The sequence below is a fragment of the Gadus chalcogrammus genome, chromosome 18 (genome assembly GCF_026213295.1).
Source record: "Gadus chalcogrammus isolate NIFS_2021 chromosome 18, NIFS_Gcha_1.0, whole genome shotgun sequence".
NCBI classification, from domain to species: domain Eukaryota; kingdom Metazoa; phylum Chordata; class Actinopteri; order Gadiformes; family Gadidae; genus Gadus; species Gadus chalcogrammus.
Window position 1 is genome coordinate 8,462,794 of NC_079429.1, and position 24,867 is coordinate 8,487,660.

The following is a 24,867-nucleotide window of genomic DNA, read 5'->3' on the forward strand; positions in this document are numbered from 1 at the left end:
AGGCGGAGCTCCGTCTCCCAGGTGGTGTTTGCAGTTGTGTAGCAGCCTCCAGTGAAGCCATTTAATGTGCCTGCTACGAGTGGAGTCGGTGTGTCTGCCTGAACCTAGTCCGTGTACCTGTATAACAGTGCTGACAATTAGTTTGTACTATACTCATGCCTTTGTATATTTAAATTATTGTACTTATTTTGTAAAGTGACAGCTAGCATGCTTCGGTCTCTGTTAGTGACAGTGCATTGAGTAGTACTGTACAGTACAAGTGTTGTGCTAAATAGCAAACCATTTAAATATATCTGGCCTTTTATTAGGTCTCCCTTCGCGGGAGGGAGTGGGGGGGGGGGCGGGAAGATGAAACTATATTTTGTTAATGCTAATGTAAAAAAAAATCAAAACAAAAAAAACGATGTAAACTTAGTCCTGTTTTCCGTTTGGTTTGAGAGGTTTTATTGCTATGTATGTATAATTCTGAAGTCTTTTTGTAACAGATCTCCTTAAGGCAGCTTTCTGTTTTCTAAAGCAGACGGATTTCTGTCGAAATAACAAAGCATATCTCAGTGTTTGTACCCTGATGATTCTAAAACATTTCAACTTGTCAAGGGAAGTGTGGCGGGATTAAACAAAAAAACATCTAAATGATTATACCGATGAATAACAATAAAGAAGAATATAAATTTAGTCCAAATATTTTACATAATGCCTTTAAAGTTACATTTTCATTCCATCTGTAGATTTGTTTTCTATCTTTATAAAATGTTGGATTTATATTTTACCGAAGTCTAGAAGATTAGAGCTTGTGAATAGAGCAAACTAAGCTAACAGATTGCATGTAAAACGCAACTTGTACTTGTGTTTTTGTTTCTATTGCTCTTTTGTAGCCTTTGTACCTGTACAGAGTTGCTGGTTGGTTAACGGGGAAATACCTGGCTATGTGCACAGTAAATGGACAGAATGACATTCTTGTATTTATGACTTTTTCTCCTTTGTCAGTCACTCAAATGCTGTACATTTTAGCATAAGAATAAATTATAATTGACCATGAATATGATGCCACTGCAGTTGATTGAACACCCCAAAGTGGTTGAAGGAATGTTGAGTTCTGTACTTGGGCAAGGCATTTTGAATATTATTTTTTTTTAATTTCCTTTTTGGCAATAGATAAAATATTTTGGAGTAATAAAGGCAAGCTTCATGTCAATGGCTAATCTACACTGTGATCTTCTACTTGTGATGTGCGTGCGTGCGTGTGTGTATGTGTGTGTGCACTCATGTTAAATGAAAACACTTCTCATCAATCATGTGTTGCACTAGACCTAACTATAGTCATTTCCCTCTCTGTCTGAAGAGCTTTTCCGCTTCTCCTGGAGACTTTCGTCCAGTTGTCTTAGCTGCTTCAGAAAGCCCCAGTTAGGGATGATGCGTCGGCGCTGTTTCACATGGTCGACGGCGTCCACCACGGTCATGTTGTGGTAGATCATGAGGTAGGCCAGGAAGAGCGTGGAGGAGCGGCTCCGACCCATCACACAGTGAACCAGCAGCGTGTCTGTGGGGGAGAACATCATCTGACTCATTCTCTTGAGTCGTGGAAGAATAAACTCTAAGAATAGTAGCAAATACTCTGTGGCCGAGACGTCTTGTAGGCGTCCGGTTCCAGTTCACACCATGAAAAGCCCTTTTGGTTTTACATTTGGTTGCGTATACTCAGGGGCGGATCTAGCCATTTTGGGGCCCTAGGCAAAATAAAGACATGGGGCCCTCATTTTTGAAACACGTACACAAAACAAATAACCATCCCAATACTCTTAGAATCGCAATAAACCCATAGTGCACTGCCACTCAACTCTCCACAGTAAAATCAGTTTCAGATATATATATATATTTTTTCATTTTTTTTTGGTTGGGGCCCTAGGCACTTGCCTAGGTTTGCCTAATGGAAGATCCGCCACTGCGTATACTGTATATGAAACCTAAATAGTTAACACCGTGAAAACCACTTAAGGCTCGTGTCTATTTGCATCCTTTGACGAGCATGCCTATAACGTGACTATTAAGTAGGCCTACCTGAACATGCATTGCCTTTATTAAAGACGCTCAGTAGTCCTGTATCTTCGTCTTTCCGTGTCCATGCTACATTAATCAAAAACTTTTCTGTTAAGAAATAGCCTATATATATATATATATATACATATATATATATACATATATATATATATATATATATATATATATATATATATATATATATATATATATATATATATATATATTTATACACATACATGTATATAAAAATAAATCGGCAATATGCCGTCACATCACTGAGTGACGTCACATTACAGCCTTTCGACCGTACTCTCTTACTCTGAGGATCACGCAGTGCTTCGTGGATGAACTTGGCGGCGGAGTAGAAATACTGGCTGAGGTCGAACCCCACCACGTCCACCGCCACCAAGCCGAAGTACACCACGGCCATGTCGTCATAGTAGTCCGCCCCCGTGTCCACGCTGTTCCACGTGCCCTCCGCCGCGTTCAGCACGTGAGTAACTCCCATTTTCCTCAGGTTGGCCTTGTTTTTCGCCGTCTGCCTGTGGAGGGAGGGGATTATTTACGAGAGCAATTAGGAGTTATTTTCTTGTTTACCCGAAGCTAATGGTGCTTTATTTTTTTTCATTTATTATTGTCTTATTGCAGCAGTGGCTCACTCGTCTCCGATGTAGACGTTGGGCCAGACCTCATTGACACGAGTGTACACTGCACTCCCACGGTTGAGAATCTTCTCCAGTTCATAGCCCCCGGGTGTGAAATATTCCTCCTTCTGAGCAGATGCCTCCGCTCCCTGCCACGCTGTTGTGCTCCTGCCAGACTTTGACTTGTTAGAAGCCATTTCTCTCAGAATAGCCTTCTTTCACACTTGATGCATTACCTTTGGGAAGGGAAATAACAATTTGCCTTGCCACAGCGCCCCGTTCGCTTCTCTTGATGGCAAACAGTGTTTCTTCCTACATGCTTTCATTAAGTAGCCTATAAATAAATATATGACTTTCCCCTCCCCTGTCACTAATGTTACGACCCAGACGGTACCGCTCGACCGGAGATCCGACGTCCCGAGCAGGAAGAGCGTTTAGTTCACTGGTTCTGACAACATGTCTGGCTGTGCCGTTGCTAGCCAAAGTGAAGGCAGGTTAGGTTAGGGTGGCTGAGTTCTGGCAGCGTTTGTGTAGCTGATGGGTGACAGGCATCGAATGGACGGGATATTTTTAGGGGCTTTAAAGTGTGTGTGTGTGTGTGTGTGGGGGGGGGGGTTACACCCCATGAATGGTGTGGGGACAGGGTGGACCCCCCCCCCCCCCACACCATATCTACTTCCACACACACACACACACACACACACACACACACACACACACACACACACACACACACACACACACACACACACACAATACACACTTCTAATCTCCCCGGCTGGCTTGGAGCCTTGCTTATCCAAACTTCCCAGTTTGCCAAAGGACGTACGCATATCCACTGGAGTGAACAGGGCGACCGGAGCGTCTGTTCATCCTTATGAGCTGCCCCTCTCTCCCTCTATCCGCGTGTCTCTCGCCCTCTCTCAGACGCTATTACTAAATCTCTGATACGTCGCTGTTGCAGTCATCAAAGTCCCCGTCCCCCCCCGTCCCCCCCCCTCACCCTGGATCCCATGGGGGCCCCCTTCTTCTTGCGGGTAACACTATTAAAAAATAAAATAAAGATGAAGCGAAGCGAGGAGTCTAAATGTGTCAGACTGTTACAGATGAGCTTCTCTCCGCGCGATGACACACGTCTGTGGTTCTCTGTTATGTGATCTGTGCACTCCACGGTGCACGGATCCATTCACTGATCTAAATTAAAGGCCGTCCCCGCCGAAGAGAGGGTAGTGTATGATGAGCAGCGATGGACGTGTTAGTAGCAGGAGGCTGCGGATAACTGCTAACATGTCATGCCCGGTTTTCACACCGTCAACCTCCTTTTATTTCCCGCCCTCTCATATCTTCATACTCTGCAATCATTCATTCTGACAGTGAAATCATTAGACCTGTGATATCCAATTCCTTTTATTTTGACAGCATCTCTCTCTATCTCCCGCTCTCAGCCCTGGCTCTGTCTGTGTGTGTGTGTGTGTGTGTGTGTGTGTGTGTGTGTGTGTGTGTGTGTGTGTGTGTGTGTGTGTGTGTGTGTGTGTGTGTGTGTGTGTGTGTGTGTGTGTGTGTGTGTGTGTGTGTGTGTGTGTGTGTTTGCGTGCGCGCGCGCTGTAGAGCATTTCTTATTAAGATGGCTCTGCTATTTCATCTCTGTTCAAAGTCTGACCTGAATCTGTATACACGCTCTGAACGGTGTTGGCATATTTCTGTCAGCTCCTATCAAACCTCTTAAGGCAGCGCGGTCTTAGCGGTTGGAGTGCAAGATTTCAGCAGTTTAGACACTATGTTTTTGAGCCGAGTGAATAAATAAATGGGGCATTGTTTATTTATAGGTGTCTAGATAGACGCCACGCCGCGCTTCGCAGCAGAACACGTGCAGTCTATCGCTCTCTCTCTCTCGCTCCGCGCGGCCTATCTCTCTGACAAACCCCGCTGAACTCTTCAACATGTGATCCCTGCGATTGTACACACTCTGGCTACAGACTGTGGATCCATGTTTCTTGGAATGGTGCCATTGAAATGTGCATCTAGTGCTCGGTGAATACGTGACTCTCTGGCTCTGCGTTTTGATCTCCTGCTCCTCTTCCTCCCCCCCCCCGTCTACGTCCTGCTTCTCTCGGCAGCCAGGGAAGTGTCCAGGTGATGGAGCTGCCGCAGGAAGCCGGCGTTGGGCAGGATGTTCCTGTGGCTGCACACGGCCTTGATGGCGTCGACCAGGGACAGGCGCTCTCGGATCATGAGGAAGGCGAGGACCAGGGCGGCCGAGCGGCTGACGCCCCGGGCGCAGTGCACCAGCACCGTACCTGAGGGGGGGAACGCACAGGTCGGGGTCAGGGTCAACATATGTATGACCCTGAATTGTGTGTTAGGGGGAAACGCACAGGTCAGGGTCAACGTGTGACCCTGACCTCTGTTTCCCCTTACCTGAGGGAGGGAATACAAAGGTCAGGGTTGTCTTATTTAGACGTGGGCGTCACGCCTGTTCTCATTGGCTGTTTAATGTCACTCATCATAACGAGCAGCACGTTATTTAATCACGTCAACATGTCAAGCCGTTGAAAGAGCTCTCTTAAACAAAGACATAAAACAACTACAGATCTGCGACATATCTAAGGCATGAAAGCGCCTTGGAACTGTGGACCTTCACAAGACTTTCTACCGTTTTTTCCCAGCGTCTGTGCTTCACTACGTTTGCGTTATAAATATGGCTGCCTCGTGCCCACGGGCCTACCTTTTTGGGCCAGGGCGTCCTGGATGAATTCCGCGGCTGGGTGGAAGAAGGGGCTGAGGTCAAAGGTTTTGTGGTCCGCCGCTTCCACCCCATAATAGACGATGTCGGTGTCGTCGTAATAAACCGCCCCGGTGTCAATGTGCTGGGGCCCGTCTGCGGCGTTCAGCACATGTGTCACCCCCAGGGTCCCCAAGAGCCCCTTATCCTTGGCGGTAGCGCTGAAAACAGCCAACACCACAAAATGAGAGGTTTAAAATAACAAAATATAAGTTGCGTAATGTGACTGAGTTGTATTTATTTGCTGAGGGTTTATTCATCGGGTTGGGTTCAACAACACAGGGTCGCTTTAGTTAATCGCCATATTGCCGCTGACATGGATATGTCCGATCAGATGTCCCACTCACACATCTCCGATGTAGAGGCCGGGCCAGACCTGGTTGGCGGGGCTGGGGGGGCGTCTGTTCTTCAGCAGAAGGCCCAGCAGATCGTGGGTTTGAGGTGTCTCGTGTCCTGGCTCCTCCTCTTGGCTCATGACAGGCTCCCTTCAAAATGAATGGATATGGAGACTGTTCTGGACCTGGAGTCGTGTTGTATTTCAACGATTGGAAAAGATACCCAACCATTGGATAACTTACCTGAAGAAAAGTACCGGTACTTTATTTTTTCCAAGCAAATGAGTTTCCACAGTTGAGAGAAAAATTGAAAAAAATAGTTTCCTGTAAATTGGTATCCTTCTGTGAAAATCAAAAAACACTTCAGTGTTCGCTATGTTTTCATCAATTCCTCCTACAAAAAAAACCCCTTCTTTAAGTTTAACAATGAAACTTAGTTCCACTTGGCGATTTGTTTTTACAAGGGAGCGAGCAGATATGAAGGTTGCTCAAAGGCAGAGCGCTGGCCTGTCTGAAGGGGACAGCTGCACCTCCATATGCAGGGGTGAGCGGGGCTGGGGGGGGTGGGGGTGGCTGGGGGGGAGCAAGTTATTTTTTCCACACTTGACTCTGACACAAGCCAGAGTGCATGTGTTGTGACAACTCACGACTCGGTACCGGTGTTTCCAGATGTCTGACTATATATAGTCACGCGCTTTCACTGTCCAGTATCAAGCACTTTAATTACCTGGCACATTGTGCTTGGATATAAAAGCACGTAAACGTTCGTCATTTGCCGACAGGGTTCAAATGCATATTTTTTAATTGCATCACATTCAAACTGGCCTTTGAGACACTGCCTTTAATAATTTATTAACTTATGATAATATTGTTTCAACAAGCGTTTTTCATCATGAGCATTAACATTTATGTCCACATCGCAGGTATTAAACTATCAAATACATTTATAGACAATTATTCTGAATAACAAACTGTACATCATACTTTCAATTTTATGCATATACTTATTTATATTCATATATGCATATCATAATCATACTTTTATAAAATACTATCATACTATAATCATGATGGGGAGGCATAAAATGCCTCCTACTGGAGATCCTGAGCATGAATATAATATGAATATATGTATATATATATAGTATGTTTATGTGTATATATATTCATATTATATATACTGTATATATATATATATATATATATATATATATATATATATATATATATATATATATATACACACACACATATATGTATTCATATTATACTCGTACTCTATAAGTACTCTAGTTCTTGAGAATTTAAATAATATGAAAATATATATATATGTATTCATGTTATATTTGTACTCTAGATCTTGAGTGCGAATATAACATTAGTGTTCCTCAGCTCCGAGCTCTGCGGGCGTGGAGCTCTCGGTCCAGCGCTCGGAGCTGCTCCAGGAAGCCGGCGTTGGGGCTGATGTTGCGGCCGGCACTGACGGCTCTGATGGCGTCGGCCAGTGTCAGGTTCTCGTGGATCATCAGGTAGGCCAGCACCAGGGTGGAGGAGCGGCTCTGTCCCATCACGCAGTGCACCAGCACCTTAGCTGACGGCCAATCAAAACACACATGGTGTTCACTTTCACTTTCACTATGGTTGTTGTTTATTAATTTAAACTTTTTAATGAAATGCAGAGTTGATTCCCATAAAATTTTTCATCTACAGGATCCATCCAGTTTGTATCCAGTTTATATAGAAAATCATGTTTTTATAGAAAATGGGGCCCCTGAGAAAATCGCAACCTTGAGAATATCCCCATATGCATATGGTCGGTGAAACTAAAAACAGCATGCTTTGTTGTTTTCATCTGTTTTTCCTTTCAAAACCTAAACTCCAGACCAATATTGCTTCCACCCCTCGTTTCTTCCCAGTAGGTTACACAAACAACCCACATGTCTCTTGTATAACATCGCTGTTTTTATCCTTCTATTCCAACATCTCTTCACTCCTATTTGCAGAGCCCTGAAAGAAACTCCACATCGCAGACGAGCGACAAAACCGCTCAAAGTCAAAGTTTTCACCGGCGTCCCTGCAAATGTTTCTACACATGCTAATCCTCAATTCCTTTATCACGCCCCGAGGATTACAGCCCAAAGGACCGCGTAATTGAACTGTCTTGGTGGTTGTGTATTTCCGCCAGGGGATTACAGTACAGGCCGCCACACACCGCGGCGCCCGGCCAGCCGGCATGGGGGGGGGGGGGGGGAGGGGGAGTGTGGGTGTGTGTGGGGCGGGCGGGCTGGATGTGTGGGAGTGGGGGATGTAGCTCACTTTATTACCCCCATGTCAGATACTGCCTTCGCTTTGCATAACGGGAGCAGCAGAAGGCCACAATCGTAATTGTGTAATTTCCATGTCCAATGGAAGTGTTGCTTACAAATTACCAGGGCAATCCATTTAAAACCAATTTCTCTGTCCCACGGTCTTAGCTTATGAGGAGATTACCCTGGGAGGGTTGGCAGGGCGGGCAGGCAGATATTAGCTTGATACATTGTTCCCTGTGCTGGATTTGCATTTTAATGACTAATAACAACACAGGGCTGGAGTAATGGGAGCTGACTGACACGTGTTTCGCCGGATCTCCTAACAGGCAGATTTGTCTTTGCTGCATTAATGTTTCCGACAAGCGGAGGCATGGGGGACTGCTGAGGGCACGACGACTATGACCAGGGGGTGTCCCTTACCTGTGGGCGTGCTCAGGGCGTTTCTGATGAAGTTGGCCGCCGGGGCGAAGAAGGGGCTCATGTCGAAGGTCGGCATGTCGAACGCCACCACCCCGTGGTAAGTGATCTTGGTGTCCCGGTAGAACCTGGCCCCCGTGTTCACGTTGAACTTCCCGTCGGCGGCATTGAGCACGTGGGTGATACGGTGGGCGAGGAGGGATCTCTTGTCCTTCGCTGCGTACCTAGCAGGAAAGGAGATCCGGGTCAGCTGCTGATTTCTGAGGGACACGAGTGTTCCACTCCCAGCTGAAAAGGTCCAGGGTTTTTGATTTCCCAATGGCTGCCGGAGGCTACTTGTAGGCACACTTGAGCGAGATGGCCTAGCCTCTACCTGCTCATTCATTAAATATATATTCACTGTAAGTGGCTTGGGGTAAAAGAGACTTAAGTGTGTGTTGTGAGGCACGTGGTCCCTCATCTCCTTGTTGAGATATAAAAGGAATTCTCATGTTGGGAATACCTAACGTTTAGCAATACAGCTCCACAGAAAACGATGCCATTTTCCACAGCCGCGCCTCAAAACGACAAACACTCAAAGAGTCGACTGCCGCAGTGCACGGGACTCACATGTCTCCCACGTAGATCCTGGGTTGGACTTGGTCCAGGTGGCCACTGGCCCCGTTCTTGGTCCACATCAGCCTCTGCAGCTCAGAAGCCTGGGGGGTCTCGTACCTCCCGTTGGTCCCCAAGCCCCCGGGGCAGGCCCCACCAGCACTGAGGCCCCTGGGCATCTCTGTGGTCGCTCACCGCCGTCCCTGGTTCCACGGCACGCCGAACCCAAAGCGCTGCATGTGGATACTCACCGGTGGGTGTTCCAGTTCAGATCCCTAGGAGGTAGTGACAGCACAGTGCTTTAAAAAGCAACAACACCCGGCGCATCTCCAGGGGTAAGTCGCCATCGTCGGAGGGGCCGGGAATGTGCCCCCCACATATCTGACACATCTCGACCCACGTGCATGAGATCGCACATTGGGTTACACTCAGCATGAGGTGATTGGATATTGTTGAAGATGACCTCATCTGACTATAAGTGTTTAGTGCTTTAGTGTCTGACTAGTTAGTGGTTAGAAGGACTGTGTGGTAAGGTCTTTAAACAGTGTTTTTTTATTTGATTTGTCTTTTGACAATGCTCTGACATGTTTCCGCCCTAGTGATTCACGGAAATGAACCAATGGTGCTTGTTTCAAAACGAAATATCGAGATGCATCCCGTTTGCTGTTTCTATGCTGTTTATAATATTATATAATATATATAATATTTTGACCACATACATACACAGGCACTAACTCTCTCACACACACACACACACCCACACACACTATAATGTATATGTATACAGTTACAGCATGGGCCCTATATGCGGTATATCTTGCTAAGTGCATCTCTTTCTAGGGAATAGGAAGCGGAAGATCATTTTTTTTATCGTCTCATAAAGCTCCATTCTTTATTTCCTGCCGGCAAGACCAACCTGAGCATCTCCGCTATACACGGAGTGTTGAAGGCTTCCATTATGCATACTGTATACATTTGCATTCGCTCAAGGAAGTGGAGTTATCCTGAGGCCGGGAGCGTTTACATCGCCGGTGTGTGCATTGCATTGTCACTGTAAAGAAAGCGTTGGCAGCTCCCCCCCCCTCTCTCTCTCTCTCTCTCTCTTGGTCCATGCGGCTCGCCAGTGTAGAAAGACACAAGGTGGTGTACAGGAGCAAGGGGGTTTCAGAGACTTATTGTCACATCCTCCATAGGGATGAATCACTGAGACCGAATCTGTTTCACTGACCTTTGCTAAAGCCGTCTTGGCATATGGAGCTACTCTCGCACCATCCCGATGGCTTCCAGGCTGTTCCGGAAAGCCTTTTGAACACAAAGACTTGTGTATGTGTGCACGTATGTGTGTGCGCGCGTGTGTGTACCCTCCTTTGCTTCCTCCCGCGTACACAAGAGAGAGAGAAAAACCTATACATCTTCACACACTTCCCCAAGTTTTGCTTGCAAGTTGTGTAGCCGCTTTGATGAGTTGAAGAGGCTAGGTGGAGCGCATCGGAGGAGCAACACGTGGAGCGGCGTGGTGCACCGCGGGCTGCTCTCCTCGCTCCTCATTGATCAATAAGCACCCGCCTTCCCCCTTCCCTCCCCCAGTTAGGAGGCCGGAGAACTGATTTCCCTGGGTGCACATGTTGCTCTGCAGCTTTCATAGCCTCCTCGTAGCCCGAGGCTAGCCTGTCCTTTCTGCTCCACTTCTGTGTAATTAAAGATGCTTCGTATCGGGAAGGTGCCCACGGTTACCACAGAAAGGCTCAACAGAAAAAATGCTTCTTCTTTTTTTCTTGCTCCACCACTAGTAGGCTTTATCAACTGCTCTGATGCTGATGATATTATGCCACCATGGCGTGGGTGTGTTAAGCCATTACAAGCCGTTTGAAAATTGCCTTTTCCTGTGTTATAGTGACAATCTCACGTGGGAGTGTCCCCTGGGTAGGCTGATAGACTGATCTACCAGTCTAATGGCTAATCACATTCACACCTGGTGGCATAAGACCAGCCCTTTAATGGCACTAAAAAGTATCTCTGGGTATTCCACACTGCATTCATAAAAAAGGGAATCCTCTGCAAAGAACTGTCTTTGTGGACATTTTTGCCTTTGCAAGGACCAAAACATGTTGTGCATGTGTTTTGGGCGAGTTTAAATGGAAAGCAATACACTATGAATATAAATACTGTGCATCATACATTGCACATCAACATAAAAACACATAATGAATAAATAGCACACATGTAATTGTAATATTATATAACATATGTATATATAACACATGTAATTGTAACATATGTATGACAGAGTGCATCATGGTTCAGACGTCTGCCTTCTGCCAGTCTCTCTACATTCACTTTATTTTTCTTCTTTTTAGGTTAACATCTTAAACTCGTCTCAAAGTGATTCCGTCTTCACCGTCTGTTTCCCTGAAAGATTAACCAAGAGCGGGACACTTGCACACAAATGAAGAATAATAAAGTTAATTGAATTGTGTGAATGACTACATAGTGTGGCAAAGGCAGATGTTCGCCATGCTTCCAATACCATAAACGATCCCAGTAAAAAGTTTGAACAGTTAACTTGAATAATAAAAGAGGTATTTTTTGAGTTAGGTCTAAAAAGGAAGCAGTCTTTTCTCTTCTGAGCTGCATCGATTTTATGATTTATCAAAAACATCTGAGCACAGCGAACATTAAATACCAACAACAAGTGAATAGTCAAGTGTCCTGTTAATAGTTTTGGTCCATTTTGTTAACACTGTGATCAACGCTATAGATCATTGTACAAAATGAAAAACGGCAGTCCATGGCCCCAATATTCCCCCCAAAGTGTTGCCTCATGCGTTCTTATCATCCGCTGCTGTTGCTCTGTGTACTCACAGCAGATAACATAGTACCCAGTGGTGCTCAGACTCCTGGTTACTAAGAGAGAGGCTGTGGGTTTCTCGTGTGCACTGACCACTGAATGAAGAGTTCCATACAAAGCATGTCTCGGCAGATTACAGGATGTCGCACGTTCTTTCCTTTCTCTTCAGCTGCAGGTCGAGGTCCAGCAGCAGAGCCAGGAAGTTGCGGTTGGGGTAGATGGCTCTCTTCTCCACCAGGTTCTTCAGGGCCCGACGGAGGGGGAGGTGACGGTGGATCATGAGGTAGGCCAGCACTAAGGTTGAGGACCGGCTCAGGCCCATGATGCAATGCACTAGAACCTTGCCTAAAGAGAGAGGGGGAGAGATAGAGAGCGATGAGGGGGAGAGGCAAATGGATTTACCAGAGGTCTCTTGTTTGACATGGTTGCTCATCTCAAACTGGAGTCCTTCGTTATCTACTCCCTCAACCATCCCACTGCCAGCCGAAAAGAGTGTCCACGATTAATTTCCTTTCCATTACATTTTTTAAGTTTCTCTGTCTCTCTCTCTGTCTCCCTCTCTCTCTGTGTCTCTCTCTCCCTCTCTCTGTGTCTCTCTCTGTCTCTGTCTGTGAGAGGACGTCCTTGACTTGATCGCTATGCTTTAAGACACCGTGGTGGTGACCTCATGATAGACTTGAGTTCTGCAAGGTGGGACCCCTGACTGCTTCCATCTCCAGACCCCAGTACTGCCAGCAGCGTAATGACATGAAATTAACTGACAGCATGGGACACCGAGGGTTGGGGTGAATGGGTTTTTATTAAAGAATTATTAAATGACATGGGGAGAAAAAAAGAACTGCACTTGAAAGAAAAATGAGGAGGCATATCTTCGCACTAATGACCTGAAGTCAGACGCCCGTCTAATGCTGTTTTAAACAGAGCACGCATTGCATCCATCAGCGGTTGTGCTGTAATTGAAATAACTCATTCATCCATTGTTGCGAATCAGGCGCCTTGAGGAGCCTTACCATCTGGAGATTTCAGTGCCTTGTGAATGAAATCGGCAGCAGGTTTGAAGTAAACGTCGATGTCAAAGTAGGTGGAGTCATCAGCGGGAATGCCACAATACACGAAGTCGTTGCCGTAAAATCTTTGGTCCCCAATGCTGCCTCGTTTGGAATGGGCAGCGTTCAACACATGAGTAATACCTAGTTTCTGCAAAGCACTCCTGTTCTGGGCTACGTGTCTGCAGAGCACAGAAAGGGAGTGAGCACATGGACATACATACACACATTAGATATGGAATACTTTATACACAACACATTTTTACATGAGTGTAAGATGTTTCATTGTGGACGTAAAACAGACCTGTAGAGTAGCAGCTACTTACACATTCCCGATGTAGATGTTGGGCCAAACCTCATCCACTTGATGTAGCTGTAGATTGCACGAGTCCAAAACTTTCTGCAAATCCTTCACTGTCATGTACTGTTTACTCTCGTCTTTCACGGAGGACATTTTAATTGAAATCGCCCCCTGACTAGACGGTCCGCCTTATTCCAAAGGAGTTGTTGTTATTATTATTATTAAAAGCCCGCCCGCCTGCCCGCCCCCCCGCGCAGGGTGATCCGCCGGAGCAGGTGTGTTTTGAGTGTCCCAGGACGGCTTCCTAATTTAGTCCTGAACCCTGACCCGGCGTGTAGTTACCAGTGGGGGCTGCAGGGAGGGGGCGGACTACAAACCGCTTCAATGATTTGATTCCCTCACTTATACTTCCTTATTATACTTTCCTTCCTCTATACCCCTGTAGCTAGTAGGCTAATATGCGAATTAAGCTATAGAGAAACATTAAATGTTAAATGTCGTTGTTGTTGTAAAGGCGGGTTCACTGTCCTGCGATAACGAGATGGCTCGCAAGAGATGACGCTCCCGCGTGTTCGCGACAGCGACCGTTCATGTGCACTGCGTTGGGAATCTAAAAGTTATTTCGCAGCAGGGGGGTTTTATCCGATAAAGCCTTTTTTTCCTTGATGCCTATCACCTACTATCCTTTTGCTTTTATTTATTAGAAGCACATCCAGTATTGCCACTATATAGAAGGCAAAACTTGCCCTTAACTAGAGCTGGTTTACCAGTACACAACGTTTAAAACTGAGCAAAGTCATGCCAACAGACGTTACAACGTCAATCAATAGTAAAGTATGTGATAAGATGGTTGATTCTTTTATATTGAGTAAAAGGTTCATGTTACGCCATGTTCATGCGCGTCACTAGTAAACCATACGTCACCAACTGGGCAACTCTAACGTTATCAAACTATGGCCCCAATTGCCGAACAGAAGTAGAATCATAAGAGCGTCATGAGGTGTCGTTCACGAGGACTGTGACATCATCATACATGAAGAATCCATCCAATCATTCAACGCTTCTCTAGTGCTTGAAAAAAAAGATGCAGATGACGAGCGGGGGGCCCATGGGAATGAAAAAAGAAAATATCTATGTATTTATTTTGAATTTTCTAGGGGGAATTCGGGAGGGGGCCCATCAGTACCTCTCGTATGCAGGGCCCAGAATTTGGTGCTACGGCCCTGGTCAAGCTTGTTCATTCTTTGCTCTGTTTTTTAACGTTATGTCCAAAGCACGTAGCTGTTTGAGGAATCCTCTGTTTGGGAAAATCCAGCGTTGTTCTTTGACCTTATGGATGGCGTCCAGCAGCGGGTAATGGTGGCAGATCATCAGGTAGGCCAGGACCAGCGAGGCAGACCTGCTCACCCCCACAGCACAGTGCACAATAACCCTAGCTGGTAAAGACCAACATGACCAAGTTAAACTAAAGCTATACTTTGCACCCATGGACATAAATAGTATATTCTATACAGTCCAGTTCTGAGAAAAATAACAACACAAAGGGGTGTGTATGCATGCTATTATTTACCACCAGGCGTGTCAAGTGCCTTCTGAATGTAGTCCGAGCAGGGGGAGAAATAGCGGGAAAGGTTAAAAGAGGGAGCGTCATCCGCGGGCACGCCGAGGTAGTCCACGGTGGATCCATAGAACCGAGCGCTGCCCTGGCAGTGCGCCTTCCCGTGCGCAGCGTTAAGGACGTGCGTGATGCCCAGTTTCCACAGACTATAGCGATCATTGGCGACTGACCTGTGTGGTAAAGTGAACGGTTTAGGTATTGTATAGGCTGCTAGCATGAATGTATTTCGGAAACTATTGGGATACATTATTGTTGATATTATATTATTATTAAATTTAAAAAAAAAGATAAAATGTAAGGGGAATCATGAGCCTATTGAACTATTATGCACTTTAATTTGTTATCAGGCTTACATATTTCCAATGAACAAGTTGGGCCAAACCTCGTCCGTGTCATTGCCAAATCGTTTTCCTCCATACAAAACTTTCTCCAACTCCTTCACGGTGGGAGTTCCGCACGGATTTCCCGCGGAGACGTCGCTTTCTTCCCGTTGACTGATCATGACTGACAGAGAGGAGCTATAGCTAACCCACCCACTGTCCTGAGTCAGTGTTCACTACTGAGTGTTCATTGAAGCGGTCCAATGACAACAACAGGTGTTCTCAGGCTGAAAATAAAACAGTAACCCAATTTCTGACTGCACATTTCTTTAGTCACGAAATTTCCCATTTTTTGACTGGACTGTATTTAATACAAACATAGAACCAAGGCTATGTATAATATATTTCACAAATGGACTACCTTTATTGAACTTCAATAAAACGACAATTTATTTTTCTATTCAGTGTTTGTGTTAATGATTGGCTTGGGTTTCTATATGCAACAACACAGTGAAAGGCATCAATCATAACCACAATTGCTAATGTGTAATTAAATCTCAACAGGTATGGCTATCATAAACTGCAATATATTATTTTGTCAATAGGGGTCGCAATTGCCAACTAACTCCACGGCCAAAATAAAATAAAATAATTTTGCGCAGCTATTTAAGGCGTTACGGTGTGTTGTCAACAGTTATGCTAACCACAGAAGCCAGGGCGAAATGATATTCAACAAATATATACTCATCACAGTGCATGTTGATACACAAGATTCTTTCACAAGATTCTTGAGAGATGACATATAGCTAGCTGTCCAAACACGCTGTCGCGGTGTCTTGTACTGCACCAGATTACAGTGAGTAACCAATCCGCCTTAAACATGCTTACGTCTGCTAGGTAGTTCAAGCTAGTGAGCATTAGCCACTTAGCTGTCTGGATGGCCAACGCAATAGAAGAGATGTGGTCAGAAACACTAAGGATTATCACTTCATGACCCTTTTAAGTGAGTTATTTCAAGCTTGACGTTTATTAGCCGTAGCTTTTGGATATCTTTTTCCGTAATGTCACTAAAAGCTTTTCCAATTAGCAATTAGACATATTTGTCAATATTTGTGCAGCTCTTTATCACAGAATAACAAGATAATCTATTTCCATTCAGAATTATCCGTCTGCATATTAGGGGGACGTATTGTGCAAATGACATACAATTAAGTGTTATAATAGCTTATCATTTGATTATGCAGAGGTCATATATTTATTGTCATGCAGTTAGTAAGGCCCAATTACAGGAGAATGTAGCTTGGGCATGGAGAAGTAGGTTCTTAGGATCCCTCCCTGCCCGTTTACTTAATTTAGGAATATGAATAGTGGGCGTGGTTCCCATTGTGCAAACTCCTATGATTGTGCAAACGTCTTACTCAAGCAAAAGCACATATTTGCCTTACCTGACTCAGAAGTGTTCCTATGCTCTATAAATAACTGCTACTCCGACTTCTCCAGCCGATTTGTCTCTATAGGTATAAACATATCTATGCACGGCGGAGGTACCTTTTTTTTGGATTTTTTTTAATCATCATCAATGTGTTGAACATCTGCTCCCTCCGGTAGCTCTCGGTGTGGAGGAAATGACCCAGCTTAGCGTTCGCCGCTGGACCACCAAGCACGTCGCCCGGTGGCTGAAAGAGGAGGGCTTCTGTGACTACGTGGACCTGCTGTGCAACCGGCACCGGCTGGACGGCACCAGCCTGCTCAGCCTCAGCGAGTATGACCTCCGCTCGCCACCCCTGGAGCTCAAGGTGCTCGGGGACATCAAGCGGCTGATGCTGTCCATACGCAAGCTCCAGAAGCAGAACATGGACCTGCTGGAGGAGCTGGGCCTGCCCTTCGACGGCCACTCCCCCACGGGCCCCGGAGGCGGCCTGGACTGGCTGTGCAACGGGGACGGCGGCCGGGAGTGCGACAGCGCGGAGACGGCGCCGGTCGGCGAGGAGTACCATCAGTACACCAACGGGAAGTACAAGCAGCAGTCTCGCCGCCTGGACCCCGAGTACTGGAAGACGGCGCTCAGCTCCGTGTACGTGGTGTTCGTGTTCGGGTTCACCTCCTTCGTCATGGTCATCGTTCACGAGCGCGTGCCGGACATGCGCACCTACCCTCCTCTGCCGGACATCTTTTTAGACAGGTGGGTGTCATCACTGTCCTGTCTGATCTCTAGTGTGAATGTTTAGTCAGGTTGAAGGAAAGCAGAGCAACATACATGATTTGCTTTGTGTTTACTAATCCTTGTATCGGGTGAGATATGGCTGTGCAACGGGTGTTTGTGTTTTATATAGGGCTGAGAAATAATTCAGAATTATTGCTCATCTTCCTTGTGTGGTATGAGAAAGTCCCGATTAAACAAAGCGAGTGACTCATTGCAGTCACTTAGCTCGCTCTGTGGTCTTAAAGGATTATGATTACGAAGATGTGCTCTGCAATGCTAGAAATGCCACTTGTTTTTTCTAATCCTATTCTGTGAAAAACCGTATCAGTGGAATGACTCTCATTGTGCCTGTTTAAGAAAGTTAATAGGATTTTTAATCATAAGTATATCCTATTCTATATCGGAATGTTGTAAAAGTCCTCATACTTTTTGTTATATTAAATATCATCTGTGATATCAGGTCAGAGAGTGGACATTATGAATGCCCTGCTTTCTAAAAGCCAGTGTCCTTGCGTAATGAATGGACTAACTTTGACCCACTTATAAGCGGAACCAGTGGGTCAATGGTTATTTACATTGAGATGCATGAGGTGAGTGTCTTAGCTCGCGGTGCGAGCTGATTGCTTGGAAAGGGGTAGAATACTTTTTGGCGAAATGACAGAATTAGACATTATTGAAAAAACTGTTATTACCGACCTCCCAGCGGTTTAGCTAGAATTGGATCGATTTGGTTAGATTGATTACAATTATGGTTGACTAATAATGTGGAATCTAATAGCCTTCAGGCGATTCTTGAGGCTATTTTGAGAGCTAGGTACTCGGCTGTGTAATCTCAAACTTGAAACTTTCTTCTTTTCTTTTTTTAACCAGTGTTCCCAGAATACCCTGGGCCTTTGCCATGGCTGAGGCTTGTGGCGTGATCCTCTGCAATATCTGGCTGCTGGTTCTACTGCTCCACAAGCACAGGTGGAGTACCCATTTCCTTCTGTTTTAGATGCACGTACACACATTACACATCTCAACTTGTCTGTTACCTGAGCATCAACAAAATAAGGGAGCACACGTCAAATGAGGCTACGTGCTCAAGCCCTGCTCTGCCTATAAGAACAGGTCTATCCTGCTACGCCGCCTCTGCAGCCTCATGGGCACGGTGTTCATGCTGCGCTGCATCACCATGTTCGTCACCTCCCTGTCCGTCCCGGGACAGCACCTGCAGTGCTCGGGAAAGGTAAGCGGCCCGCTCGTCTGTGTCCACCAGCTGGCAGCCCAGGCACAAAGCGTGCTAGTTTGGGCTCTTAGATTTTTGTTTTTGCATTGTTTGTCACCGTTGGTTGCCTCTGCTCTCCCCCCCCCCCCCATTCCAGATTTATGGGGACATGTGGTCCAAACTTCATCGAGCAGTGGCCATCTGGAGCGGCTTCGGGATGAGCCTCACCGGAGTGCATACATGCGGGGACTACATGTTCAGCGGCCACACGGTGGTGATCACCATGCTCAACTTTTTTGTCACAGAGTGTGAGTTTTCCAACACTGTGTTATTAGGCTTTATATAACTTCCCTGAGGGAGGTTGAACTAGGGGGCAAAGCATTTTTAGGAAAAGGAAAACGTCTGATTAGGTTGTTGCTGCTGCTCTCTGGTGGTGGTAAGCGGTACCACAGTCACAGACAGAACCGCTTCACTACCACTGTTTGAAACGATAATAAACCAGCTTATTGATTTCAAAGATCTCAGTTTTGATCTCTTTGGCTGCACCTATGGCGGGAAAAACAGAGTAAGAAGAGCAAATATGTTACAGCAGCTCTGTCATACCCTGTCTGGCAGAATAACCCCTACTGGGGTATTGGGAAACCCGTTACTAACTGTGCGCCACTTGTGATTTCAATGCATAGCGGGGATTTCGGAAATTGGCACCCAGTTCGTAACATGTATAAACCGTGAATATCTTACCTAATGGGGTGATAGATCTAATATAAAATAAAATCTTTGCAGATCTTTGAGGGGACCACTTTGAACACAACTTATGTACAGCTTGGCTGAACAGCATCAATTTACACACGGTTTTCCCCATTCCTGCGCCAGACACCCCCCGGACGTGGAACTTCATCCACACCCTGTCGTGGGTCCTCAACCTGTTTGGCATCTTCTTCATCCTGGCCGCCCACGAGCACTACTCCATCGACGTCTTCATCGCCTTCTACATCACCACCAGACTCTTCCTGTACTACCACACGCTGGCCAACACGCGGGCCTACCAGCAGAGCCGCCGCGCCCGCATCTGGTTCCCCATGTTCTCCTTCTTCGAGAGCAACGTCAACGGCCCCGTGCCCAACGAGTACTGCTGGCCCTTCGCCAGGCCCGTCTCGCTGCGGCGCTTTTTTGGCTGAGGGCGTCCAGACTCAAAGCGTGCCAGTGGTATATATTTTTTATTTTATTTTTTTGTCCTCCATCTAACTGTTGCCAACTGTTTGAGAGCCTTCCCCCATGGCTCAGGTCACCCTGACGATGCCTGGGACCGGCAGGGTGCAAACGTCATGATGAAACGTCATGTTCTGGACTTCTGTCAGTATTTCCAGGAGTGGATCATGTAGGATCCAATGTACCGCCCAGAGCTTGTTAAAACACGATACAATTCACTTTTCATTCACATTTAACACGCGTCAGTACAAAAAGGGCACGGCACTTCAATCGTATTTTAATTAAGTGGCTTGCACAGTATTTTTTTTATGTTGTTAAATTAGAACTATTTCAAGAATAGAAATAAATGTATTTATAGACAAACATAATTCTCAATCAACATGCAATTTATTGTGAAATTAACATCACTTTTTATGTCAAGTTCTATGATAAGGATTAAGTGAACATTTGCTGGTAAACTTTGTATGTTTCATTTACCTTGAGCTCTATAGACATTAGTAAAAGCAATCAGGGCTATCGGGACACGGTTGAATCTTGCACTACAGCCCTTACTCGCGATGTATAACGGGTGGCAGTGCTTCAAACAACTAATTGATCTACATTCCGAATTCCTTTGTTCTCAACAGCTTTAGTAGTCACTAACTTCCACCGCCACTAATGTAATTCTTGTTGTGAAATTAAGCAGATCTTGAAAATGTTTGTTAGTGTGGCTTTAATGTTAGTTTTTCAAATGCCCCTGCCTTTCTCTTGATTATGTAAACTAAAGAATAATGTGAATAGAGCCAAAATGGATGTTGTGTAAGAGGTTCTAAAAATCCTTTTCATTTGCCAATCACCATGGATGTTGCAAAAGGCTTGTCTGTAGAAGAAATAGCTGATGTCTTTAATGTTAAATGGCTTTCAAGGTAAATGGCCATGTGTCTGTGGATAGATAGTTGTATGTATCCTTTTTGTATTAATATGTAATATACATGACTAGAAAAGTACAATTTATGCCTAAATTAATACCAAGGGAGTGGTGTCTTTTGAGTAGCATTTGCTTACATTTGTACGTATGTGTTCATTTTGTATTAATTTATTTTGTAAATGTCAAGTATTTTTTATATTTTATATATAAGGTTATTGCAACATTGCACATTCAGAGGCTATGTTTACAGTTGCTCATAACTATGTATTTGTTTAAAAAGACTGCATTTTTTTGTATTGCCACTATACAATAAAGTTGTAATGTCATTTGTATTCATCTTTAAATTGAATAAAATACACAAATCCTCTGCCAGACACAAGTTAAAGACGTCTTCATATGCTCGTGTCCTTTCCATTATACATTACCATGGTAAACGAAACAACTTAAGTGCTACTGCTACTATGTGTTTGCTTTTTTATATATATATAAATCGTAACCCTATAAATGTCCGCTTATACTAGGGTTGATATCACAGCTACTGACGCTGCATTGGCATCAATGTATCTTGAGATTTCCCTCCTGGGGATCCGTACTGTTGTAGTGTCCCCACAACTGATGACTGCGTTGATAAAGGCATGGATGTGGTCACTCAAACGCATTATGCGTCTGGTTTACTCGAAACTACAGGGAGCAAAGCTGACCTGCAGGGCTGCGGCGTTTTCAGGTTACAAGTCATACTACCGGCAAGCCGCACTAGCGTAATGGTAACCATGGTGATACAGGGGCCTGCTTTTTGCCGGTCGCAAATCGGGCAAAGTATTTGCTCAGAACATGTTAACGGTGGATGTATTGATATATTATCCAAATATTTGAAATCAAAGTTTGGATTGGTTATTTTATTAACTGAAAAGCAAGTATATATCCGGTCGACGTCTTCATTAAAGATAGGCGTATACGCGAACTGCTATATTCTGGGGTCCTGTAACCCTTAGGTAAACCGGTGTTGCGCACCGGTGTCTCCTTCACGTCGCCCTACAGCTGTAGAAGTCTTTCGGTTTTCATTTCACGATCATTTGTCAGGGCTGTAAAAGTACTCCTGCAAATTGGTAAGTTCTTGAACTGTGTTGTGATTGAGAAGTGTTAACCTCTATCGTACAAACGCAAATGTATGATCAATCTGCTTGTATGGTTAGCAAGATGGTATTGAATCAGCTTTACTAAATGGGAGAACGTCAGCACGACTCAACATTGTTGACAGGGCTGATTTGAGTGGGGATGATAATGTTTGTATGTATTGGTGGACAAGATGCAGTGCACATTTATGCACTAGTACCACCCAGCCTTCGTTGCTTATGCATGTGATATACATGCGTAAGCATACGTCCCCCCCCCCCCTAATTATAAACTGCAGACTAACCATATTAATAATGGTTGTGGTTTAATCCAAATCCTTGAAATCTTTTTGGTTGTTGGTTTCAGCAATAATGTCAGTCCCTCCAACATATGGCGACCTTGGAAAATCTGCCAAAGATATCTTCAACAAAGGCTATGGTAACAAACATGGAAAAAGCATGCAAATGTTTTTCTTCAGCTCTGGCTGTTATTTGAATAGTAAGTCTTTCTTTCTTTTCAATTGTGGATGTCTTTGCAGGTTTTGGACTTGTTAAACTTGATGTGAAGACAAAGTCTGACAGTGGAGTGGTAAGTTTATTTGGGCAATACTGTCCAAATTTTACTTTTATTCCTATTATTCACCAATTTTTTAAAGATTCTTTATTTCAACTTACAATTTGTCTGTAATGTTTAACTGAATGTGGAATAACGTTTAGGAATTCAAAACCTCCGGTCTGTCAAACACTGACACAAGCAAGGTCAATGGGAGCCTGGAAACTAAGTACAGATGGGCCGAATATGGGCTGACTTTCACGGAAAAGTGGACGACAGACAACACACTTGGAACAGAAATTTGCGTTGAAGATCAGGTATCCTATGATTGATAGCATTGTATATATGGTCACCTTTCGAACTGTACCACGGAATGTACAGCTATAAGTATAACTAATATATTGATGATTTTTATTCACTTTTAGATCACCAAGGGTCTGAAACTTACATTTGACACTACGTTTTCACCAAACACTGGGTAAGCTTAGTTTATTGAGTTATTTAAACCAAAATTATGATGAGACATGCCTTGTAAGTAACCCCTTCCCCCCCACACAAGAATTTAGAATAGTCAGCATGTATTGATTTCATTAAATTAAGTCTCATGTGTTCTTGTGTTTCCTGTTGGCAGCAAGAAGAGCGGAAAAGTGAAGACTGCGTATAAGCGTGACTACATCAACCTCGGCGTTGACGTGGACTTGGACTTTGCCGGCCCAATGATCCATGGGGCGGGTGTCACAGGCTATGACGGCTGGCTGGCCGGCTACCAGATGGCTTTCGACACGGCAAAATCAAAGCTGACCATGAGCAACTTTGCCATTGGATACAAGACCAATGACTTCCAATTGCACACCAATGTGTAAGTTGGTTAAAGGCATACACACACAACCAAGAACCATTTTATGAGTTCATTGGTTTTTTACACCCTATTGACTGGAATGCTGGAATACTTTAATGTGACTAAGTGTCATTATGCCCACCCTACACAATAAATCCAATACCAGTCCCATTTTCCAAATTATAGTTGGATAGTCAAAATCAAAGTTTTATTCATTGATTTATTCATCTATTCAATTTGACGCTGCAGTGTACAGTCTCCTGTTGCTCTTCTTTTCTGTGTTTCAACCACCCTTGGTCTTTTCAGTAACGACGGTTCCGAGTTTGCTGGGACCATCTATCAGAAGGTCAACGACCAGCTGGAGACCGCTGTGAACCTGGCCTGGACAGCCGGCAGCAATGGCACCCGCTTTGGAATCGGAGCCAAATACCAACTGGACTCCAACACCTCCCTTTCGGTTGGTGTCTTCCTTCATTTTTCTGGGCATCCACTTGCAACAGTTATCAGCTTTGTGTCAGTTATACGTAAGTTTATGTTGAGTAGTTGAGTAAAATGTTTTTGGAATATTGTACTTTTATAGGCTAAGGTGAACAACGCAAGCTTGGTAGGAATCGGCTACACCCAAACTTTGCGGCCTGGTAAGTGTGTGTGTGTCTGTCTGTGTGGGCGCAATCCTGTTGGGCCTCGTTGGCTCCAAACTCTTGTTGACTATCTTTGTTACGTTCTTGTCCAGGTATGAAGCTAACTCTGTCTGCGCTGGTGGACGGGAAGAGCATCCATGCCGGTGGTCACAAGCTAGGCCTGGGGCTGGAGTTGGAGGCATGAGACCCCTTGGCCATGTGTGTGTGTTAGTGTTTGTTTCCTACCCTTTCAACAAATGCTCTCTCCAAGGTATGGGATTCCCAGTGCGTTGAATCCCTGTTGTAGAGCACTGTTGGTCAAATTTGCACCTCCCTTTGTTTGTTAGGTTCTTCGTTCAGTGTCCTGTGTCGCATTTAGCAAATCTTGTATGAAGTGCAACATGCAGTTTGGCACCCCCGTTTAAAGGTTGGTAAACCCCCATTGTAGCAGGGGAGCTCCCAAATGACACAAATGTACACCATCTGAAAACAGTGATTTTGGGGTTTTACTTGCTCAGTAACTTGCTCGCAAATCTGGTTTAAAATCATGTTAATTATTTAAGAGTTGTAATGCTAAGCACTAGAGCTGGATGGTAGATAGAATCACATGTCGAGCCTTGAGAATGAGGAGCTGGAGAACCATAATGGGCCATGGCCTTAATAATGTTTAATATAATATTCTACATCCAAGAAACCGAAAACTATAGAGGACCAAATGTGCCACGGAAAGGATTAATTGAAATTGAATCTATGCTTTACTATTAAATTAAGCTCTCGTTGCATTGCAAAAACAAGTCCAGCTGTAGAAACAGATTTAATGCATACTTTCCCCTCATTAAATGGCGACCCTGCTATTGCCAACCTGCAAGTTGCTCCTTAACTTAAGTTCCACTTTGTGTTGTAATGCAGTGTATAATTATCATTCATGAATGGAAGTCGCCATTACCTTAGTTTTGACGTTCCA

The 24,867-nt window shown here is 44.8% G+C and overlaps 6 protein-coding genes across 8 annotated transcripts; 2 read left to right on the forward strand and 4 right to left on the reverse strand.

The window, feature by feature from the left end:
• Nucleotides 1-365: 365 nt before the first annotated feature.
• LOC130371805 (dual specificity phosphatase 29-like) lies at nt 366-6,338 on the reverse strand. Its single transcript, XM_056577672.1, has 7 exons — nt 6,045-6,338; nt 5,814-5,951; nt 5,410-5,627; nt 4,782-4,981; nt 2,700-2,896; nt 2,359-2,582; nt 366-1,540 (listed from the first exon to the last, which is right to left on the reverse strand). Exons 2-7 carry the CDS (start codon nt 5,939-5,941, stop codon nt 1,311-1,313), a joined length of 1,197 nt encoding a protein of 398 aa, XP_056433647.1. The 5' UTR covers nt 5,942-5,951; nt 6,045-6,338; the 3' UTR covers nt 366-1,310.
• A 141-nt stretch (nt 6,339-6,479) lies between these two features.
• Nucleotides 6,480-9,412, reverse strand: LOC130371338 (dual specificity protein phosphatase 13-like). The gene is made up of 3 exons (XM_056577081.1): nt 9,137-9,412; nt 8,531-8,751; nt 6,480-7,392 (listed from the first exon to the last, which is right to left on the reverse strand). Exons 1-3 carry the CDS (start codon nt 9,298-9,300, stop codon nt 7,190-7,192), a joined length of 588 nt encoding a protein of 195 aa, XP_056433056.1. The 5' UTR covers nt 9,301-9,412; the 3' UTR covers nt 6,480-7,189.
• LOC130371340 (dual specificity protein phosphatase 13-like) lies at nt 9,323-13,489 on the reverse strand. Of its 2 annotated transcripts, XM_056577084.1 has the most exons (4): nt 13,342-13,489; nt 12,980-13,197; nt 12,063-12,314; nt 9,323-9,396 (listed from the first exon to the last, which is right to left on the reverse strand). In XM_056577084.1, the coding sequence occupies exons 1-3, from the start codon at nt 13,467-13,469 to the stop codon at nt 12,103-12,105; spliced, it is 558 nt and encodes a 185-aa protein (XP_056433059.1). In that variant the 5' UTR covers nt 13,470-13,489; the 3' UTR covers nt 9,323-9,396; nt 12,063-12,102. The 2 variants fall into 2 exon arrangements, with proteins under 2 accessions (XP_056433059.1, XP_056433058.1); XM_056577083.1 differs by lacking the exon at nt 9,323-9,396 and having other exon boundaries at nt 10,728-12,314.
• Nucleotides 13,490-14,529: 1,040 nt separating this feature from the next.
• LOC130371339 (dual specificity protein phosphatase 13-like) lies at nt 14,530-15,528 on the reverse strand. The gene is made up of 3 exons (XM_056577082.1): nt 15,288-15,528; nt 14,887-15,104; nt 14,530-14,752 (listed from the first exon to the last, which is right to left on the reverse strand). The coding sequence occupies exons 1-3, from the start codon at nt 15,434-15,436 to the stop codon at nt 14,544-14,546; spliced, it is 576 nt and encodes a 191-aa protein (XP_056433057.1). The 5' UTR covers nt 15,437-15,528; the 3' UTR covers nt 14,530-14,543.
• A 285-nt stretch (nt 15,529-15,813) lies between these two features.
• Nucleotides 15,814-21,208, forward strand: samd8 (sterile alpha motif domain containing 8). 2 transcript variants are annotated; one of them, XM_056577078.1, is made up of 6 exons: nt 15,814-16,257; nt 16,863-17,436; nt 18,328-18,423; nt 18,568-18,685; nt 18,822-18,972; nt 19,538-21,208. In XM_056577078.1, exons 1-6 carry the CDS (start codon nt 16,245-16,247, stop codon nt 19,840-19,842), a joined length of 1,257 nt encoding a protein of 418 aa, XP_056433053.1. In that variant the 5' UTR covers nt 15,814-16,244; the 3' UTR covers nt 19,843-21,208. The 2 variants fall into 2 exon arrangements, with proteins under 2 accessions (XP_056433053.1, XP_056433054.1); XM_056577079.1 differs by having other exon boundaries at nt 15,816-16,110.
• Nucleotides 21,209-21,736: 528 nt separating this feature from the next.
• On the forward strand, nt 21,737-24,849 carry LOC130371558 (voltage-dependent anion-selective channel protein 2-like). Its single transcript, XM_056577386.1, has 9 exons — nt 21,737-21,886; nt 22,260-22,331; nt 22,432-22,481; nt 22,610-22,762; nt 22,871-22,923; nt 23,077-23,304; nt 23,590-23,740; nt 23,864-23,921; nt 24,017-24,849. Exons 2-9 carry the CDS (start codon nt 22,265-22,267, stop codon nt 24,106-24,108), a joined length of 852 nt encoding a protein of 283 aa, XP_056433361.1. The 5' UTR covers nt 21,737-21,886; nt 22,260-22,264; the 3' UTR covers nt 24,109-24,849.
• Nucleotides 24,850-24,867: the final 18 nt, after the last annotated feature.

Bases quoted from the DNA above. Each gene is read 5' to 3' on its own strand.
- LOC130371558 (XM_056577386.1), top strand. From the start codon at position 22,265: ATGTCAGTCCCTCCAACATATGGCGACCTTGGAAAATCTGCCAAAGAT. The intron at 22,332-22,431 runs GTAACAAACATG...ATGTCTTTGCAG, and splicing joins TATCTTCAACAAAGGCTATG to GTTTTGGACTTGTTAAACTT. The intron at 23,305-23,589 runs GTAAGTTGGTTA...TGGTCTTTTCAG, and splicing joins TTCCAATTGCACACCAATGT to TAACGACGGTTCCGAGTTTG.
- LOC130371340 (XM_056577084.1), bottom strand. From the start codon at position 13,469: ATGTCCTCCGTGAAAGACGAGAGTAAACAGTACATGACAGTGAAGGAT. The intron at 13,198-13,341 runs GTAAGTAGCTGC...TGTGCTCTGCAG, and splicing joins AACATCTACATCGGGAATGT to ACACGTAGCCCAGAACAGGA. The intron at 12,315-12,979 runs GTAAGGCTCCTC...CTCTCTCTTTAG, and splicing joins GGCACTGAAATCTCCAGATG to GCAAGGTTCTAGTGCATTGC.
- LOC130371805 (XM_056577672.1), bottom strand. From the start codon at position 5,941: ATGAGCCAAGAGGAGGAGCCAGGACACGAGACACCTCAAACCCACGAT. The intron at 5,628-5,813 runs GTGAGTGGGACA...GGCTGTTTTCAG, and splicing joins GGCCTCTACATCGGAGATGT to CGCTACCGCCAAGGATAAGG. The intron at 1,541-2,358 runs GTAAGAGAGTAC...TCTCCCCCACAG, and splicing joins AGCACTGCGTGATCCTCAGA to ACACGCTGCTGGTTCACTGT.
- LOC130371339 (XM_056577082.1), bottom strand. From the start codon at position 15,436: ATGATCAGTCAACGGGAAGAAAGCGACGTCTCCGCGGGAAATCCGTGC. The intron at 15,105-15,287 runs GTAAGCCTGATA...TTTACCACACAG, and splicing joins AACTTGTTCATTGGAAATAT to GTCAGTCGCCAATGATCGCT. The intron at 14,753-14,886 runs GTAAATAATAGC...GGTCTTTACCAG, and splicing joins GGCACTTGACACGCCTGGTG to CTAGGGTTATTGTGCACTGT.
- LOC130371338 (XM_056577081.1), bottom strand. From the start codon at position 9,300: ATGCCCAGGGGCCTCAGTGCTGGTGGGGCCTGCCCCGGGGGCTTGGGG. The intron at 8,752-9,136 runs GTGAGTCCCGTG...CTTTCCTGCTAG, and splicing joins AGGATCTACGTGGGAGACAT to GTACGCAGCGAAGGACAAGA. The intron at 7,393-8,530 runs GTAAGGGACACC...ATTGGCCGTCAG, and splicing joins CGCCCTGAGCACGCCCACAG to CTAAGGTGCTGGTGCACTGC.
- samd8 (XM_056577078.1), top strand. The intron at 18,424-18,567 runs GTGGAGTACCCA...CTATAAGAACAG, and splicing joins CTACTGCTCCACAAGCACAG to GTCTATCCTGCTACGCCGCC. The intron at 18,973-19,537 runs GTGAGTTTTCCA...TTCCTGCGCCAG, and splicing joins CAACTTTTTTGTCACAGAGT to ACACCCCCCGGACGTGGAAC.